General features: G+C 50.7%; 1 protein-coding gene across 1 annotated transcript in view; it reads left to right on the top strand.

The window, feature by feature from the left end:
• The window catches only part of TENM4 (teneurin transmembrane protein 4), a 366,208-nt gene that overhangs the window by 3,090 nt on the left and 344,868 nt on the right, over positions 1–18,250 (top strand). The window contains exon 2 of the mRNA XM_021704752.2: positions 1,187–1,456. Coding sequence (XP_021560427.1) covers positions 1,187–1,456 — 270 coding nt within the window. The remainder of the gene's footprint in view (positions 1–1,186; positions 1,457–18,250) is intronic.

The raw sequence follows: 18,250 nt of genomic DNA, 5'->3' as shown, positions 1-18,250 counted from the left end.
TTTGCAGAGTGATGCCCACGACTGTGGTCGGAGCTCTCCTGCTGTCTCCCCTCCTCCCTCTCTGGCAGGTCCCCTCCTGGACCAGGGGAGGAGACCTGCTCACTTGCCTTTGCAGGCTTTCCTATTCAGCCCTGGCCCTGGTTGCAGGAATCCTTCCAAGCTCGGATATCTCTTCTTCCTCTGTTCTCCAAGTTCACTGTCATCAGCAGACCTCTTTTCTGAGCTCCCGCCCTCTGCCAGATCAGTGGTTTAATTGGGATATGGCCCTTGGTGCCTTTGTCCACCCCCTCTTTCTCATCCCCAAAACACTCATGGGAATATTAGAAATATGGGAGAAGCTGTCCTTGAATAGACATTGAATGAACATTCAGGTAACATGGAAGCTGTGTTTACTATGGAAGGAGAAATATTACTCAAATACAAATCCCCAAGTGAACTCCCCTCACCCATGTCTTCCCTGGCCTCAGTCCTGGACATCGCCAGGCCTTCCTGAGCCCTCCAGACCTCTCAGCAACCCAGCTCTGGCTCCCTGGATTACTCCAAAGCCTGCGGATTCTCACCACAGTCCCGAGCCCTGCGTGGCATGAGGAAGCGGAAGGCAGAGCCCGTGGCCTGCGTGAGGCCCACTTCTCTCTGCCAGTCCCCATCTTCCATGTCATGCTCCAGGCTTTCCTGACCTGGCCAGAAAGGACCTTCCGGTCCTGGGGCAGCCATCTGCATCTCCTCAACTAGGCGTCTGCCCTGCTCAGGAGCGCTGCTTTCTGCCAACTCCTCCCTGGACCAGACATCAATTTAACAGACATCTATTGAGCCCCATTTAGGAATGAGTCTGACATGGTCCCTGCCTCTGTTGAGGTCAGCAGCAGCGGAAGGGTCAGGCCCTTGGTCCTACTGTGTGGGATGACCGGGGCCAAGGACTCTCAGAGGGAGCTTGGCTGCAAGAAGCAATGACTGCCGCACAGGGTGTAGGTATGAGGGGGAATTTCACAAAGGAGGTGCTGTATGAGTTGGGCCTTAAAGGATGTGGAGGAGTTGGGCTGGTGGAGGAGGGGCGAGGAGCCGTTTAGGCAGAGAGGCCTGTGCGCGGAACACCACGCAAGCTGCAAACACAACAGTGAATCCCGGGCTGAGGGGTCAGGTTTCTGGCGGGGAGACCCTAACCACGCTCACCTGCCTTTCCTCCCAGGAGCCAACTTCAGCCTGCGGGAGCTGGGGCTGGGACAGGTGACGCCCCCACATGGGACCCTGTACCGGACAGACATAGGCCTCCCGCACTGCGGCTACTCCATGGGGGCCAGCTCCGACGCCGACGTGGAGGCCGACACCGTGCTGTCCCCTGAGCACCCCGTGCAGCTGTGGGGCCGGAGCACACGGTCGGGGCGCAGCTCCTGCCTGTCCAGCCGGGCCAACTCCAACCTCACGCTCACCGACACGGAGCATGAGAACACCGAGACTGGTGAGTGGCCCGCATGGCCTGTGCCAGGCGCCTGGCTTTCAAGGCCAGGCTTTTCATTACAATATTGATTTTCTGCTCCATCGCTGGGGCTCTGGTGACCGTGGTGGAAAAATTGCTTTGCTCTCAGTGGTCAGAAGTCAGAGCCTCTTGCACAGTCACCCGAAATACCCACCCACAGGTGACACACCAGAGATTGGGTCGCTGCTCTTTGTTTCCAGATCGGGGGGTGCCTAAAGCACGGGGTGATTCCTTGCAGGGTGCCTCTGTGTGGGGGAGCAGTGGTCACGGGTCCCCAGCAGCTTGTTGTCCATCGCGTCAGCCGTGTCCGGTGCTGCCTGAATCCTGCTCAGCCTCCAGTCTCCAGGGGCTCAGTAGTCCTGGGCAGTCGCCACAGGTGCGCCCTGCCCCAGGGTCTTATGCTGGTCAGAGAACGGTCTTAAACAAAAACTGTCATGTTGGGGTAACTTAAAACTTGAGGATTTGCTCCCACTTTCCCTTGATCTCAGCTGCAGATCTGGGGACATGCAGGCTCTGGGCTTTCTATCCCCCTCTCACCTCTGCAGCCCTTCTTCCAAGGCCCAAGTGATGTTGTGGGAGAAAAAGAAGAGGGCTAGTTCACATGCCTCCTTTTTAAGGTGGAAGAAAGGGAACCTGGTTTCAGAACTTTCCTCCTTCCTTTTGGGACCTTGTTGGCAGATGTCTGAGGGGCTCTGGGTTAGATGCAGCCCTGCAGGGTGCTGCTCGGGCAATCTCCCTGCCCTTTGTGCCCTGCCACGCTCTGGGCAGCTTTGTGGACCCAGGTGAGAACTGAGAAGGCACCCACTGGGTCTGGCAGCGAAGTCTTGGGGAGGGTGGCAGAGACCAGGGACAGCCCCTCTGCCCAGGGGAAGAGAGGGCTTTTGTTTCTCAGAAGTTTAATGAGGAGGTCTGCTGGTGCTTCCATACCAGAGTGAGAAGGGCAATGTGAGTGAAAACTCGGCCAAGCCAGGCACCAGTGCCCCCTACTGTTTCCAGCTCCAAATGCAGGATCCTAGTGAATCCTGTCCAGGATTCCCCAGAGTCAGGGTGGGGACCACATCAGAGGTGAAGGCTTAGGCAGTTTTAGTCTTTGAAAAGGATGCTCTAGCTAGGTTATACACAACACAATCCCAGATCTGGAGTCAGGCAGGAGACCAGGTAAGGTCAGGGTCAGGTGGGAAATTTATTTCCTTAAAGTGTCAGATGCAGCAGAGTTCCAAATATCCATTCCACCACCTCTCCTGGAGAGCTCGGAGGTTTTCCTAGGGAGCCTGTGCACCTGTCTGGGGGGAAGGGGAGAAGCAGTGCCATATGCTGGCTTGGCATTGTCTCCCTCCCTTGACCCCCAGCCAGCCCTGTGAGAGGGCCAGTGACCTCAGCACCTGAAGGAGATCCCCCTCTCTGCAGTGACAAGACATCCACACTCCTTCGTCCACCTTCTCACCGAGGCCTAAGCCAAGCCAGCAGCCCCTTCTCTCTCCACTCCCACCATGCGCTGAACCAGAGCAGGGATTTGATGTGTGAGGCCTGTACAGAGATAATGGTCTCTGATAAAGAGGCAGGAAGCCTCAGTTCCATCACTGACCTGGGATGTGCCACTGGATAAGTTGGATCCTTTCTCTGGGCCTCTGTTTCCTCATCTATAAAATAAGCAGTTTAAACCAAATCTGCATTTCCTATATCTGAGAATGTTAATGTTCTTAGGTTGGGGTGGGGATGACAGCAGGAAAGTGCTCTGTGGTCAAATAATGTAGGAAGCACTATGTTGAATGAATTTAAACCAATTTCTTTACTGAAGGACTTCCCAGAGCCTTTATTAAAATGTGCATGCTAATAGGTAAATCCCCAAGGATCTGCAGCATTCCCCCAGCTGATCTGAGCATGGAACCCTTTATTCTCAGAGTGTCTGATGGGTTCAGTGTTCTGATGAACATCGTTGGGGAATAATTGAGCTGGATGACCTGCAGGCCCTTCTGGATCTGGGATTCTGTGACTCAAAGTGCTTACATTCAGGTGAAGGTGCACGAGAAGAAAAGGACAGTAGCAACATTGAGTAGCTGCTGCTGAGCTGCAGACCCCAGGCACAGTACCAGTGCTTTGATTCTAGCATCTCATCTCCCCCACCCAACATCTCTCTGAAGCAGGTTTTATTATCCCTTTTGCACAGAATAAGGAAACTGTGCACTGAGGGGTTAAGATACCTGCTGAAGTCACACAGCAAGACAGGATTTGAACTCGGGCCTCTATGGCTCTAAAAATCTTTATCCTTGTAGCCCTGGTGACAGTGAATTTCCTCTGCAGCAAAAGACTTGGGCTGTTTGTTCTTTTGAAGGCTTCTTGCCATGGTGACAAATGATCATTTTTCCATAAAGTCATGACAGAGTGAGGTGCACACCACCCACATTATTGTATATTCCCTGAGAGCTGAATTACAGCTGAATTAAGCCTCTGTTGGGTGATAGTGACAAAGTCGAGGAGCCTGAAGAGCTTCTGCCTTTGATGAGGGGGACAGGAAATGGCCGCCTGCTTCCCCTGGCCTGGCCACCTTTTCCTTCTGATCGTCCCTTTCAACGCTGGCTGCAGCACTTAAGCCTCGCTATACTCAGGGAAGACAGGCAGGTGAAGGAGGTGGGCAGGTGAACCTAATGAAGGCCTGCTGGCCTCCACAGCCCTTCCAGGCCAGGACTCCCCAAGCCCAGACACCCGCAGGTCCCTGCGTGCCTGTCCACTTGCCGCTAGCTAGGAAGCTACACTCATAGGGTCTAAACGGTGACAATCAATCATCCTGACAGCTCATGCGCCGTAGTAATGGCTCCCTTTTATCTGCTGATGAGGTCAACAGCGCTCTTGTTCACACCACAGTCTCCCCAGCTTACAGCTGAGGGGCCCAGGAGGTGAAGATGGCAAGAGTGGGAGCCAGGCCCTACACAGGAGTCTGGTTCTGTCCTGGCTGCTGCCCCTCGCATCTCCCTCTCCCTCCCCTGCCCTCCTCTCTTTGTCTTGCATTCATCCCCGGCCCCAGTTCTCCTTCTCTGATGAGAACTCAGGTCTTAGCACCAGAACGGGGCTCTGTCGCACTGGGTGCATTAGCCAGCCCCTCACCGTGTCGCTGCTTTTCGGGAGTATGGGGGAGCCATCCTGAGGGCCCACCATGTGTCAAGCCACTGCTCATGTGTAATTGCCTTTAATCCTCATGAAGATGCCATGGCATTCCCATTTCCCAGATGGGAAAACTGAGGCTCCAAAAAGGTCAGCTGACCTAGCAGAGACTACGTAGCTGGTTAAGTCAGCAGGTCAGCAGAGCTTGGGTTGGAAATCAGATCTCTCCAATCCTATAGTCTGAGCCCTTTGCCCAGCTCCATTTGAATCAGTAAGTGTTGGACTCTCAATTGAGGCCACCAAAAATGTGTGACCAAGTTCTCAGAGATCCTGACCAAAGGTGAAAGCAAAGTAACCCCCAGCGACTTCCAGCCACGGGAAGGAACATCCACTCTGCCTCCCCGCCCGGCCTTGCATTAGTCAATAGTAATTGTCAACAGTATTGATAGTGGTGGAGGCTTTTGCTGAGGTCACAGTGATGCAGCACGCAGCTGCCATCAATAATAACTTTTATGGGGTCCATTAAAGCCAGTTTCTGCCCCTGAAGGTTAATGTCAGCAGCTTTTATGTCACTGCTTAATATCCAAAATAAATACAGGATTGACTGGGTAACAGAAACACAAATCTTCCACCCCAGGGCCGTCAGGCACAGCCAGCCCTCGGGCCTCTCATGCTGAGGTGGGGCCCGCAGGCTAGGCGACAGGCCAGGCACACAGTCGGTGCTCAGTAAGTGTTTTTTAGAAAGCAAAGGTCATGATCTGAGCTCCATTCCCAACCACTGGGTCTGGTTGGCACGATGTCTCTGTTATAGATTCCTATTGTAATTTGTTCTCCATCTATCCCAAGCTCCCTCAGTGTGCTGGGCATCATTCTAGAATCAGGAGTCTAGATGAATAGCAGGGGGGTGGAGACATGACAGACATCCTTGTGTCTCTCTCTACAGGGGAGGGGTAGCAGGCACCATTGTGGGGTCGAAAGAGCAGCGGCCCTGGAGTCTAATGAGGAGACCTGGCCTCATATCCTCGCGGTGCCACGTCCAGCTCTGAAACCTTTGGCAAGTCCTCCGTCCTCCCCCAGCCACGGTTCCCTCACTTCTGAAACAACATAGCCGTGGTTACTAGGGACGGAGAGGAGGGGGATGGGGAGTTAGGGATGCTGCAGAAATTCTGAAGATGAATAGTCTGATGGCCGTACAGCAGTGTGAATGTCCTTAATGCTGCTGAGTTGTACACTTAGCACTGGTTTAAAGGGTTATATATGTTTTACCACAATAAAAACACACACACACACAGAAAGAGCATATCATCTTCTTTCCTTGACATGTTACTATGAGCTACAACATTTGTGACGCATGTGGTCTGTGTTGGTCCTTAATTAATGCGAGCTATTAATATTAATTTCTCAAGGAGCTGTGGAATGACAGTAAAAGTAGCCATTGGTTTTACCCTGAGGGTTCAAAGGCTTATTCCTTCTTTCCACTCACGTTATGCACCTGGGCTTGAAGGCCACGGAGGATTTCGCTAAGCATCAGGGCTCCAAGAGAGGCATTCCCAGCAGAGGAAATTGCACAAGCCAAGGCTTAAAGGCGTGTGTGAAGAGGCATGGTAGGTCTAGCAAATAGTGAGAATCTACTCCGTGCTTTAATCCCAGAGGCAAATCGCGAAATGCATCTAGAAAAGAAATGATGAAAGAGAATCACGGTTACCCCCAAATTATCATGCAGCCTAGGTGTCAAAAGGGAAGTTATTGGTTAACCTAATCAGGCAGCCAAATTACTTATTCAGAGTCAGACGATTAGGTGAGCATCTCCAAAGCACAGTGAGAAAGAAGCTCATTACCAATTTAACTCAATTTATCCTCTACCCTCCCTGGCCCCATGCTCATGAGACGTGGTTTAAAAAATCTATAAGAATATCTATCATTAATTCCCTAAGTGGCCCAAGTACTACAGCTACCCAGCCATTGTGTGCACAAAGCTCCATCTTGTAGGATAAGAAGCCGGGCCCCCTTGGCCTGAGTAGGGATTGGACGTCCACATTTGACAACCCTTCTGTCTCATGAGCTGGCCCACACTCCCTCCTGGGAAAGCAGAGGAATTAGGGATTTGACTCTCTGACTGGGCAGTAAAATGAGGGCTGTAAGGCCCCGAGTTCCAAAAAGGATTAGAAAGGGCCTATTAGAGAATCTGGGAATCTGAGAATCAGGGAGCTAGAAGCACCTTAGGGACATCAAGCCCATTGACTCTTAACCTTTCCTCAATTTCCAGCCAAGGAAACAGATTCAGAGAGGTCGGGTGACTTGCTGAAGGTTGCACAGCTAGTGAATGGTAGAGCCAGGGTTTGAGTCCAGATCTGCCTCTCCCCAGTGCCCATTATCTTTCTTGAGCACTGCACTCCACAGTTTGTTCTGTTTTATGGAAACGTGTTTTTATTAGTTCAGCATGTACTGTGTTTGTGTGTGTGTATGTGTATGTGTGTGTGTGTACACATAAAATCTGGGAGGTGATTCTAGCTATTTCCAGAATATAAAGTTCTTTGTCAGTATTGGAAGCTTACAGGAAAGACACTGAATCCATAACCTGTTAGAGCTGATTTAGAGCTAGAGATCATACCAGGCCATTCTCAGACTGTGACATGCTGGGAGAAAAGACATTTCAAGTAGGGATCATAGAGGGTTAAGAGAAAAATTCCAACCAGAAGGTATCTGAGAAGATTTAATGGAAGAAGTGGTTTAAAAAATCTATAAGATTTTTTAATCTTATAAAATCTTTGAGGGATGGAAAAGACTAACAGGTAAAAAGGAAGAAGAAAGGGTGTTCTGTGTAGACAAGGCATGAAGGTGGACAAATAGAAAGTGTGTCCCATGAGGCTGTAAGATGGGGTGCAACTGGAAATACAGGGACAGTGTGTTTGGAGGGAAGGCTGGAGAGTTAGCAGGATCGCCTGTCATTTACCAGCTATTTATTGAGCACCTACTACGTGCCAGGCAGTTTTAGATATTGGGGTTCCAGCATGATCAAAACAGACAAAACTATCCACTCCTCAATGAGGAGACTGATGATCAACAAGTATGAAAACTACATGTTGCAGGATGTTTCCAGGTGATTAAGTGTTACGAAAAAGGGAACAGGGAATTCCAGGGTGAGAGCAAGGCTGCGGTTCTAAATATGGCGGCCAAACAAAGCTTCACTGAGAAGGTGACATTTGAGGCATGGGAGCGAATGGTGAGGATGTCTGGAAAAAAACATGGTCCTGGCAGATGGAAGAACAGGTTCAAGAGCCTTGAGGCAGAAGTGTGTCTGGCTTGTTTGACAAGTAACAATGAGACCAGTATGGTTGGAGTAGGGGTAGGTCAAAGAGGTGATGTGGGGCAGGCCATTGCATGGGCGGCCACGGGAGGGTCCTGAGCTGAGGAGTGACAGGCTCTGACTAATGCTAGCCCAGGAGCATTCTGGAAGCTGTGTTGAGAGTAGACCCTGGTGGGCTATGTCCAAGTAGGAGGCTATTGCTATAATCCAGGAGAAAGAGGATGGAAGCTCAGACAAAGAGGAAGCGTGAAGGCAGTGAAGAGGGGATCTGGCCTGGAGAAGGGAACAAGCCACCTCTTCCCTGGTCTACCCTTGGAGCAGTGAGGAAGACCTCCATACTCAGGTTCTGTGACCAAGATGGGCTCCTTCCTCTCAGGGGAGGGGCACATTGGATCCTTCTTCGAGCCTCACAGCTCCTTTGGCCCAGTTACAGGGTCCTTGAGCACTGGCCTGTCCCATGCCACATCCCATGCTCTCTTATGGCCTTGATCATGAACTACACCCCTTGCTCATTCCTCATACCACACTCCCAACCTGCTGCTGACCATCCCAGTTTCTAACCTTGCTGCCTGACTCCCACTCCCAGTCTTGCCTTGCCTTACCTCCCACATGAGGCTCTTGACACCATCTTTTTTTGTTATAATCTTGGCTTTCCTTCAGCCATAACTCCAGCCCTTCCTTCTGCTCAGACTGCCTTGGTGAAGTCTGACGCGGGGCCTCCTCTCCCTAGCATTACATCTGCTAGAATTGCCTGTGATCTAGAAGCCAGTATCTGATAGCTACTAACACTATTGTTTTTGGGAGTTCCTTGTAAGAGGACTTTAAGAAGTCCTGGCCCAATTAAAATGTGCCCCAGTCCACTCCCCCTGGCTGTGCTCTGTTGCTCTCCCTGGTGGGCAGAACATGCTAATACAGGAGCACCTGGCTTCTGACTTGGGAAGAGGAAAGGAGAGACAGGAAGATTCAAAGCTATGCTAAATTAAGATGGATTGCATTCTTGAAACTAGGTTAGGACCTGCTGTGTGCAGAGAGGTTCAGCAAACCAGTTATGCTTTCAATTTGAACCAACATGATTTTCAGTTCAATGGAAACAATGATGTGCACAATAACAAACATCCTACCACATGTTTCCCAGGCATCTTTTTCCCCCATCAGTAAGTTCAGCTTTGCCCAGGGAGAATGGCTTAAGGAGTAATTGGTGGTGGGAAAAGAGCTCCCTGCCCACAGGAGCCTACTTCCAGTACCAGGGTGTGTGGAGTCCGTGGACAAATCTGGTGTCAATTTTAGGCTCTCTCCCCAGTCCTGGTATGACCTTGAACCACTCACTTCTTCCCTCTGGGCATTAGTTTCCCCATCAGCCAGATGGGGTTTTTGGAATCTCAGGCAGCAAGATTAACTTGGAAGGAGAACGGGCTTTGGAGTCGAACTCGGAATCCCAGCTTAACCACTCAGCAGTGGATGGTTTTGAGCAACCTACTCAATCTCACGGAGCCTTGGTTTCTCCATCTGCAACATGGGAATGAATAGGTGCCGAACCCCCAAAGTTGTAACAAGCCTGCCAGGTGACTATGCATATGAAGGAATCAGCACAGTGTGTTCCAAATTGTGGATCATGACTGATCCTTAAGTAAAGGCTGGGGCTCCGCACCATCATTTAAAATAATAACAACAAAGATAACAGAGAGGCAGAGGATAGAGTTCATGACACATAGTAAGTTGTTTTGTGAATTTTTAATTTAATTCTGCTTTACACACAGCTTTGGTATGAGGTCATCCCATACAATGTTTTTCTTATTCAGGAGTTGAGTTAGAAAAAAATAAGTTTAAAAGATGGTACCAGGCATGTAGCAGGACCTTGTGTGTGTCACTTCCTCTCCTTCAAGAACCCCTCAGCTGAAGATTCCATGATTCATGATGTCAGAGTCTTGTCCAAAAACTGTTGACATTGTATTTTGGGGGCTCCCTTACTGAGAATGAGTATAGATTTGGCAGAGCCTCGTGATTCCGTTGGGCTCTGGGATCAGATCGACTTGCCCAACGTTACATAGCTTGTATAATGATAGAGCTGGCATCCCTGGTCTGTAGGTCCCAGCCATCTTTCCTGTGAAAACAGCCAGTGGAGTGGCTAATATGGTTGTGACCCCCCACCCCGCAAGATGGGAAGAGCGGCTCAGGAAGTTCCAGGGGGCTGAAAGAATCATCCCTGGGTTCACAAAACCCGCTGAATCTCCACTCGGTACAGAGGCAACCGAAGAGGAACCCCAGGAAGATGTACGTGAGCACCACAGGCAACTAGCATGTCGAGTGAAATTTGGCTTCCCCCAACTCCTGGATCCTGATTACAAATTCAGTCACACACCAGTCAAGCCAGGCAGATTGACCACAGTATAGAAATGGCTTTCTTTCCTTTGACTTCAAGCATGTGGAACAAAGCAGGGGAAGGGCTCCCGGAGTTCACGTGGGCCTGATACATGAAGCAGAGAGCTTAACAGCCGTCACTCACGGGATGCGGAACCAGTCTCTGTGCAAACCTCACCATGCACCTCTTTAGGGAAGAGGTCTCAGAGAAGGCCAGACCCTCCCCCAAAGTGGCAGGCCCAACTTCTGATGGTGGGAGAGCAGCAACGGTGAAAAAACAGGAGCATTAAACTAGCAGCCAGAAGCCTCAGGTCTGATACCTGGCTGTGTGGACTGTTAAGAAACAGCAAAAGGTTTGTTATGGCTAAGCCGGTGGGGATCCAGAGGAGATGAGGCCAGAGAGAAAAGCTGGCCTCCATCGTGGCGGAAGACAGTTCAAAACTACTAGCTCAAGAGCTCAGCCTTTCTCCTGAAGGTCAGAAGGAACCACAGAAAAGGTTTAAACAGAGAGAGGTCAAAGGGGGCAAATTGCCTCTGACACTGTGAATGGAATGGTATCCCTCCCAAAATTCATATGATGAAGCTCCAGGCCCTACTATGAAGGTATTTGGAAGTGGGGCTTTGGGGAGGTAATGAGGTTTAGATGAGGTCATGAGGATGAGACCCTGGTGATGGGCCTCGTGCCTTCGTAGGAAGAGGGAGGCACTGTCCTCTCCATGCGTGCACATTGAGGAAGGTCCACGTGAGCACGAGTGGCAAGGCAGCCCTGGGCAAGCCAGGAGCAGAGCCCTCACCACTGGCTCACCATGCCGGCACTCTCCGGAACTGTCAGAAGCACTGCTGTTGTTTAAGCCACCCAGTCTGTGGTATTTTGTTATGGCAGCCCAAGCTGATGAAGACAGCCTCCAAAAGCTTCAGGAACTTGCCAGCCGGGAAGTCACAAAGCTGATACCTAACATGGGGCTGTCGAAATCCAGAGCTCTTAACCCTGCCCATTGCCTCGTGGAGACAGGACGGCAAAACTGTCTGGGTGAATGACTGCCAACAATTTTGTGGGTTAAAAAGGTGCCAATATGCAAGACCATCCCCTCCAAAAAAAACCAAACAGAAACAAAACCCTTAATGATTCACACTTGGGAACACAGGCTCTGGAGCCAGACGGCCTGGGTTTGGGCACCAGCCTTTCGACTTCCTAGCTGTGTCACCCTGTGTTACACAAGCAAGCTTCCGAAGCTCTCTGTGCCGCAGTATCCTCACCTGCACAATGGGAATCATTCTGCTGTCTGCCTCATAGAGTGGGTATGAGAACTAAAGGAGCTCAGAGAGTTAAAGCGTGTGGAATGGTGCCTGGCGCTCAGAAAGGGCTGCATGAGCTTACACTGTTGGTGTTCTTAATTGTGCAGCACTCCGGGATTTACAGAGTGTTTTCGCATTTTGTTGAACATTTGCAACAACTTGCGGGTAGATAACTGTCTCGTCATTGTTTTGGAAGCGTTCTGAGATGACAGGGCTGGGAAGTGGTGGGATGGAATCCAGTCCCAGGCCCCTCTGACCCCACACCCACGCACCGCCATCCCTAACAGGGACAGGCGGCTGGTCAGCCCAGCTCTTTCTGCCAACCATAGCTTCCCAGCTACCAGGGCCTGATTTTCCTCAGGCCACTTGCTCCCAGGCTGCGCTACAAGAAGGATCTCAGGCCGGGCTATCTGTTCAGGAAGCAACTTCCCTTCAAATAAGGAGGCGAATCCTTTCTGTTCCAGACACTGAAGAGGACTTTTCTCTCCACTACCACTCAGCAGCCTGGCTCCTAAATGAGTTTTCTGTGCTCAGCTTTGTAGGATCTTAGCTACAAAACAAATTGCTTTTCTGAATGTGCCTCCAAAAAGGAAATAATCGTATGGAACAAACCAGGTTTGAAGTGTGGTATAAACAAAGGGAGATTGTTTACCATTCTAGCTGCTTGTAAGGATGCAAGAGGGAGGAGAGAGCGGCCATCCTGGGTGTGAAGTGGGCTGTGAAAATGCAGAGGAAGCTCTTCGATAGGAACCAAATGGGCTAAGTCAGAAGGTAGACAACACATTAGAAGTGAGGCGCCCTGGGCATCTCTCTGCTCTTGCAGCCTCACTTGGTGGCAAAAAAAGAGAAACTGCTCAAGTCCAGAGGATTTACCCTTCTTTCTACATGCATCCACAACTTTCGATCATTTATTACCTCAGCCCTAGAGTTAGCAGTGCTAAAAGATGCATTTTATTTGGAGAAAATAATGTGTCATTTTGTCCCCCCAGCTAGATTTAAAAAGCTCTTCAAAAATCTACTGTGGCACTGGGCCATTATTACTCACATTTAGGGAGTGTGTAATAGCTCACAATGTCCTTTAATACCCAACATTTCATAAATTATCACATTATCTCCCTGGTCCCGGCACCTGAGCCCACACCCTGACTTTGAACCCTGACAGTGGACCTTCGAACTTGGAGCCCACGTGTGGGGGATGGGGAGGCAGTGCCCCCAGCTCAGTGAGTCACTAGAAGGACTCACAGGGCTCAGCTTATAGTGGGATGCAGGGCTAAGATTTATTACAGCAGAAGGATACAAAGCAAACCAACAAAGGGGAAAGGTGCCAAGGGCGAAGTCCGGAGGAAACCAGGCATAAGCTTCCAAGCGTCCTCTCCCAGGATGGGCCTAACTCTCCCAGCAACGAGTGGTGATGACGTGCAAAGCACAGTCTACCAAGAAGCTCAAGAGACACCCTGTGCCCAAAGATTTTATCAGAGGGCTGGCCACATCGGTGCCTTCTGCCTGGCTCCTGCCCAAATTCCAGCCTCTCAGAAGGAAAACGGCCATCATTTGTCCATGTGGTCTAGGCACGGTAAAGCCTCTCTTACCATTTAGGGAAGCTTTAATGTCAGGTGAGGACCTGTTTACCAGCCACGTTCCCAGACACCAGCCAAGGGACAGCCTTACAAGCAGACCTTGTGAGTCAACCTAGCAGACCACCCGGTGTGGACTTCTCAGGACAGCTTTGTAGCCCTTCACTCTTTATTTTTCATGTCATAACTCTCATAGTGTGATTATACACTTTATAAGACCTTGCTTGATAAAGAAAGCTCGCTACTAGGGCAACAAAGGAGAAGAGAAAATGAATTGATGGATCTTCGTCAGGGAAAAGAGAAGCGTGTCTAAATGCCGTCACAGTGGGGCAGGGGGCAGTGATGAACTGGGGGTGGGGGAGGGTCGTGGTGAAGCTGCGTGCAGGCCTGTAAGTGTCCAGCAGCACATGCTGGATGGCATGCCCGTGCACCACAGATGCCGTGGGGAAGCTGGTGTGGGCCCTGACCCAGGGGCTCACGGTGTCAGGAAGAGCAACACGTACCCAGACACTATCCCACAGAGCGTTACCTGAGTGCCAGGAATGACCCGGGGGGTCAGCAGAAGAAACCTGCGCCAGAATGAAATGATTCCCAAGACCCTGTAGAGTGCTGAGCGCCCGCCCAGCGAGCACTGGGAGAGGAGCCCAGGAAGGAGAACAGCTACCACAGTGGCCTCGCACCCCTACCAATCCTGGAACGCCGTTTTCAGGAGTTCCAATGGCCAAAAAAAAAAGCTTGCGGTTGTGGGGGCAGAATGCCTGCTTGACTCAGAAAGAGGCCAGGGGAGAAAGCTTTACCTGGTGGTCAGGTGTAGAAAAGTCCCAGACCCCCTCGACTCTAAGTCAGCCTGTCTACTAGGGCAGAGAAACATCCCAATATCTTTAATGCCCTCCAGCCAAAGACCACCAGACACTCCCCAGTAGCTAAGTGGGGTTTCTGGACTCTGCAGTGAGGGCAAAGGCACAGCATGAGGAGCCATTGGGCGGCGCAGTGGAAGGTGTTAGAAGGGATATACGGGATGTGGCCCCGTGTTAGGTGATTTGGGGGTGGGTTCAAGGAAGTGGCGCTTTGCTCCGGATTGGATACTGTCAGGTGGCAGGACTAATTCTGTGCCTCTGTGTCTTAAATCTTACATAGAAGCCAGAAAGAATGAAGTCAAGTCGTAACTGCCAAAGCTGCAGTCGTCGCCCGCGTTATCCGGGATAGGGGGACGCTCAGTCATTTTGTGGTTTGGACAGTGTTCTGTTTTTGTTGGAGACTCAGTTATGATCGCAGAGAGGCCTTGCCTTTGTCTTAGTCCGTTCAGTCAGAGTCCCCATGTGAAGTGGGCGTGTGAGACTGTTCAACAAGACAGAGCCACCCCCCAGCTGGGAGTGCCAGGCCGCTTCCTGACCATCAGGGACTGTTTCGCTCTTTCCTCTTTCTCGTCCCACATGAAAAGACAAGGGAACAGACCCACCATACCAGGATGGCAGCTTGCTTCCAGAGCCTTCAGTGACCTGTGCCCGTGATAAATCTCAGGGTCCCAGGAAGAGAATAATGAAAATTATTCAATAATAAGCACTATTATATTAAGTAAGTACTGTTAAATACTTGTTTCAAGATACGTGCTCAAGAAATAATACAAGTTGGGGCGCCTGGGTGGCTCAGTCGTTAAGCGAATGCCTTCGGCTCAGGGTCCTGGGGTCGAGGCCCGCATCGGGCTCCCTGCTCCGCAGGAAGCCTGCTTCTCCCTCTCCCATTCCCCCTGCTTGTATTCCCTTTCTCACTGTGTCTCTCTCTGTCAGATAAATAAATAAAATCTTTAAAAAAAAAAAAAAGAAATAATACAAGTTGTTTACGGAATATTTATTATTGGTCATGTACCACAGGGGCCTCTTTACATAATCTCATTTCATCCTCTTAATATCTCTGCAAGGTTGGCATTTTGTTTGGGGCAGATAAGGAAATAGAGGCCCGCACAGGTTAAGTGGCTTCCCTGAGGACACCTAGGTAGGAAGTGGTGGGAGCTGAATTTAAACCCGGATCTGCCAACTCCCAAGCCTGTGCTCTTCCTCTGAGCCGGGCCTCTTTAACAACGTGGCTACCTACGGCAGTGACAGAGATGACTTTGCAAGCCGTGGCCGAGACTGGTCTTAGTCTTAGTCCAAAGAGCATGACAGCTCTGGGACCAATCCGAAGCGTGTTCACAGACGGGCAGGGTGGTTGGGGGGCGCTCAAGGCCACAGATGGCACAGGCTGCCCACGCCCAGGCCCCGGTGGAGCGCGGTGGTTCCTGGGAGCCGCTGTGGTGGCCCCAGCAACGTGAGCTCATCCTGGCATCCCTCGAGAGGGACGGTGGGCTGGATCTATGTTTTTTATTCTTGCACAGTTGGCTAATTAACATGAAAAAGAACTGCCCGTTATCGATTAACTTCGTATTCTGCCACTACGATGTCTTAATGAAACTCAGTATCTATAGCTCAGAAGCTGGGGTGGAAGTTTTAAGTAGGAGTGATGGTTCACCTTGCCATCCCCTTCAGAGGTGCAGCACCGTTTAACTGGGGGGAGGGAGACAAATTTGAAGACCTGTTGAAGTCGGTGCCTTGGCCAGAGGCATTATTTTTCTTTCAGGGGTCCATTTTGTATTTATCTAGCAACGTTTCCACAGATCTGTGTAGCTCTAGGCAAGACCATGGTTCATTCATCTGTTTCAGTATAATCAGGGCCTGGTCCATGAGCTTGTGTAAATAGGGACAGCTTAGAACGAGTTTGTACAGCATCCAGTGAATGATCACGCCCGCGTTTCGGAGGACTAGACTGAGGCCCAGAAAGCAAACAGGAGAAGGTTCTAACAGTTATCGGATGCTCTGTTAGTTTCCTAGGGCTGCTGTAACAAAGCGGGTACCTTAAAACAACAGAAACATATTGCCCCGCAGTCCTGGAGGCTAGAGGTCCGAATGCAAGGTATTGACAGAGCCACCTTCCCTCTGAAAGTGTGAGGGAATCTTTCCCGGTGTCTTCCTAGTTTCTGAGGGGTTGCTGGCGATCACTGGCATTCCTTGGCTTGCGGCTGCGGGATGGCAGTCTCTGTCTTCTTTGATACATGGTGTTCTCTCTGTATGTCTCTGTCTTCACGTAGCTGTCTTCAGCTAAGAATACCAGTCATGGTGAATTAGAGGCCCAGCCTAAGCCATCCTAAGGCCTCATCTAAACTCATTCCATCTGTAACAACCCTATTTCCAAATAAGGTCACATCCTGAGGTGCTAGGAGTTAGAATTTCATCTTAGTCGGCTCAGGCTGCCATCACAAAATACCCCAGACTGGATGGCTCACACGACAAACACTTACTTCACACATTTCTGGAGGCTGGGAAGTCCAAGACCAAGGCGCCGGCAGGTTCAGTGTCTTGTTAGAGCTGGTTTCCCAGTTTGTAGATGGCGCCTTCTTGCTGTGTCCTCCCATGGCAGGGGGTGAGGGAGCTCTCAGGGGTCCATTTTATAAGGGCATTCATTCCATTCATGAGGGCTGCTGACCTAATTACCTCCCAAAGGCCTCACCCCCTGAAACCATCACATTGGAGCTTAGAACTCCAACATATGAATTTTAGGGGGACACAAATATTCAGTTTATAGTAGGCTTCAACTTATCTTGTTTGGGTGGGGTGGCTAACTCAATCCATAACAGATGTTTATTAGGTGCTAGGCATTTTAGGCACTTTGACCCCACTGCCACTTGGCAGCCTGGCTCCTAAGTGAATTTGGAGCTTCTTAGTGCCCGAAGAATAATCAACAGGAGAAACCATTTTAGTCTGAATGATATGGCAGTTGCGACTCTCCACACAGGACTCGAGGGCTCCTGAGGCCTGGTTCCAGCTTCCCCTCCCTCTGCCTGGCACACAGCACCTCACAGCTGGAGCCAGCTGGGTCAGAGCCCCAAATTTTAGGCCTCATAAGTTGGGTGAGCCCCTTCATTGGAGATGTGGGAGCTACAGAGAAGATTCCCGCCTGAGAGCACGTGGGTGACTATGGGGCTTTGCCATTAACAGAAGGGAGTGCATGTGCAAATGTGTGTGTGGCTGTGTTCAAGGACTCAGCTAAGCAGCTGCTTTGGTGGGGGTGGGGTAGCAATGCGTGTATATGTGGAGTTGCAAGTGAAGATCTACTCGATGGTGGGTGAGTGCAAACGTGCGGTGACACGGATGTCATGACGTTAGCAGAGGAATAAACGTGCCACCGGGTGGGGGGGACACGTGAATGAGTGTGGACAGGTTTGCCTGCACGTGGGGTATGTCTGTGTGTGTCTGCGCATGAGCGAGGCGGGGTGGGGGGGATTTCTGCCAGATCCCTGTTGTAGTTTAGAATCAGGCAACAGCCAAAGGTGAAGACTTTCCTCCTATAAAGATGGGGAAGAAAGGCTTTGGGGGCCTTTTTTTATTTTGAAAAAGAGAGAGAGAGAGGGTGCCTGGGTGGCTCAGATGGTTAAGCGTCTGCCTTCGGCTCAGGTCATGATCCCAGGGTCCTGGGATCGAGTCCCACGTTGGGCTTTCCGCTCAGCGGGGAGCCTGCTTCTCCCTCTGCCTCTCTCTCGCTCTGTCTCTTATAAATAAATAAATAAAATCTTTAAAAAAAAAAAAGAGAGAGAGAGAGAGAGGCATCATCCAGTTAGTGGTTGTTAATTAGGACCAGGTCCCAGGGAAGCTGCCTATATGCAGCAACACCAATAAATCACTCATCAACTGTCCATGGCTGCCTGCCTCAGTCGGGCTTCTCTGTAGCTGGAGCTCGATTGCAGCGAGGCTAGGGCCTTCCCGCTGTAGAGGAGCCAGATGAGAAGGGGCTGCCTATCTCCCAGACCGCGGCCTATCCGTGTCCCCAGGAGGCACTAGGCAGGAGAGAGGGTAGAGCCCCATTCATTGGTTCATGGACTCACATCCAAGTTTCTGTGCATCCAGAAGCGCCCCCCCCCCCCCATCCCCTGGAACCCTTCATCTCTCACCACTCTGCGTTGATTCAGGCTCCAATTCAAGTGTTCCCTGGTCACAGCCTCTTTTGCAGCCTTGCACATGCGTGTTAGAGCTGTTGCTGTGTGTCTCTCTATGCCCTACATAGGGGTGAGCGTGGGGTGGGTACTCAGGAAATAAAGTCTTGCTTGACCCACCC

The sequence above is a fragment of the Neomonachus schauinslandi genome, chromosome 11, assembly GCF_002201575.2.
Source record: "Neomonachus schauinslandi chromosome 11, ASM220157v2, whole genome shotgun sequence".
Taxonomy (NCBI): Eukaryota; Metazoa; Chordata; class Mammalia; order Carnivora; family Phocidae; genus Neomonachus; species Neomonachus schauinslandi.
Note: the sequence above shows the minus strand (reverse complement) of the source record. Positions and strands in the feature narration are given on the sequence as shown.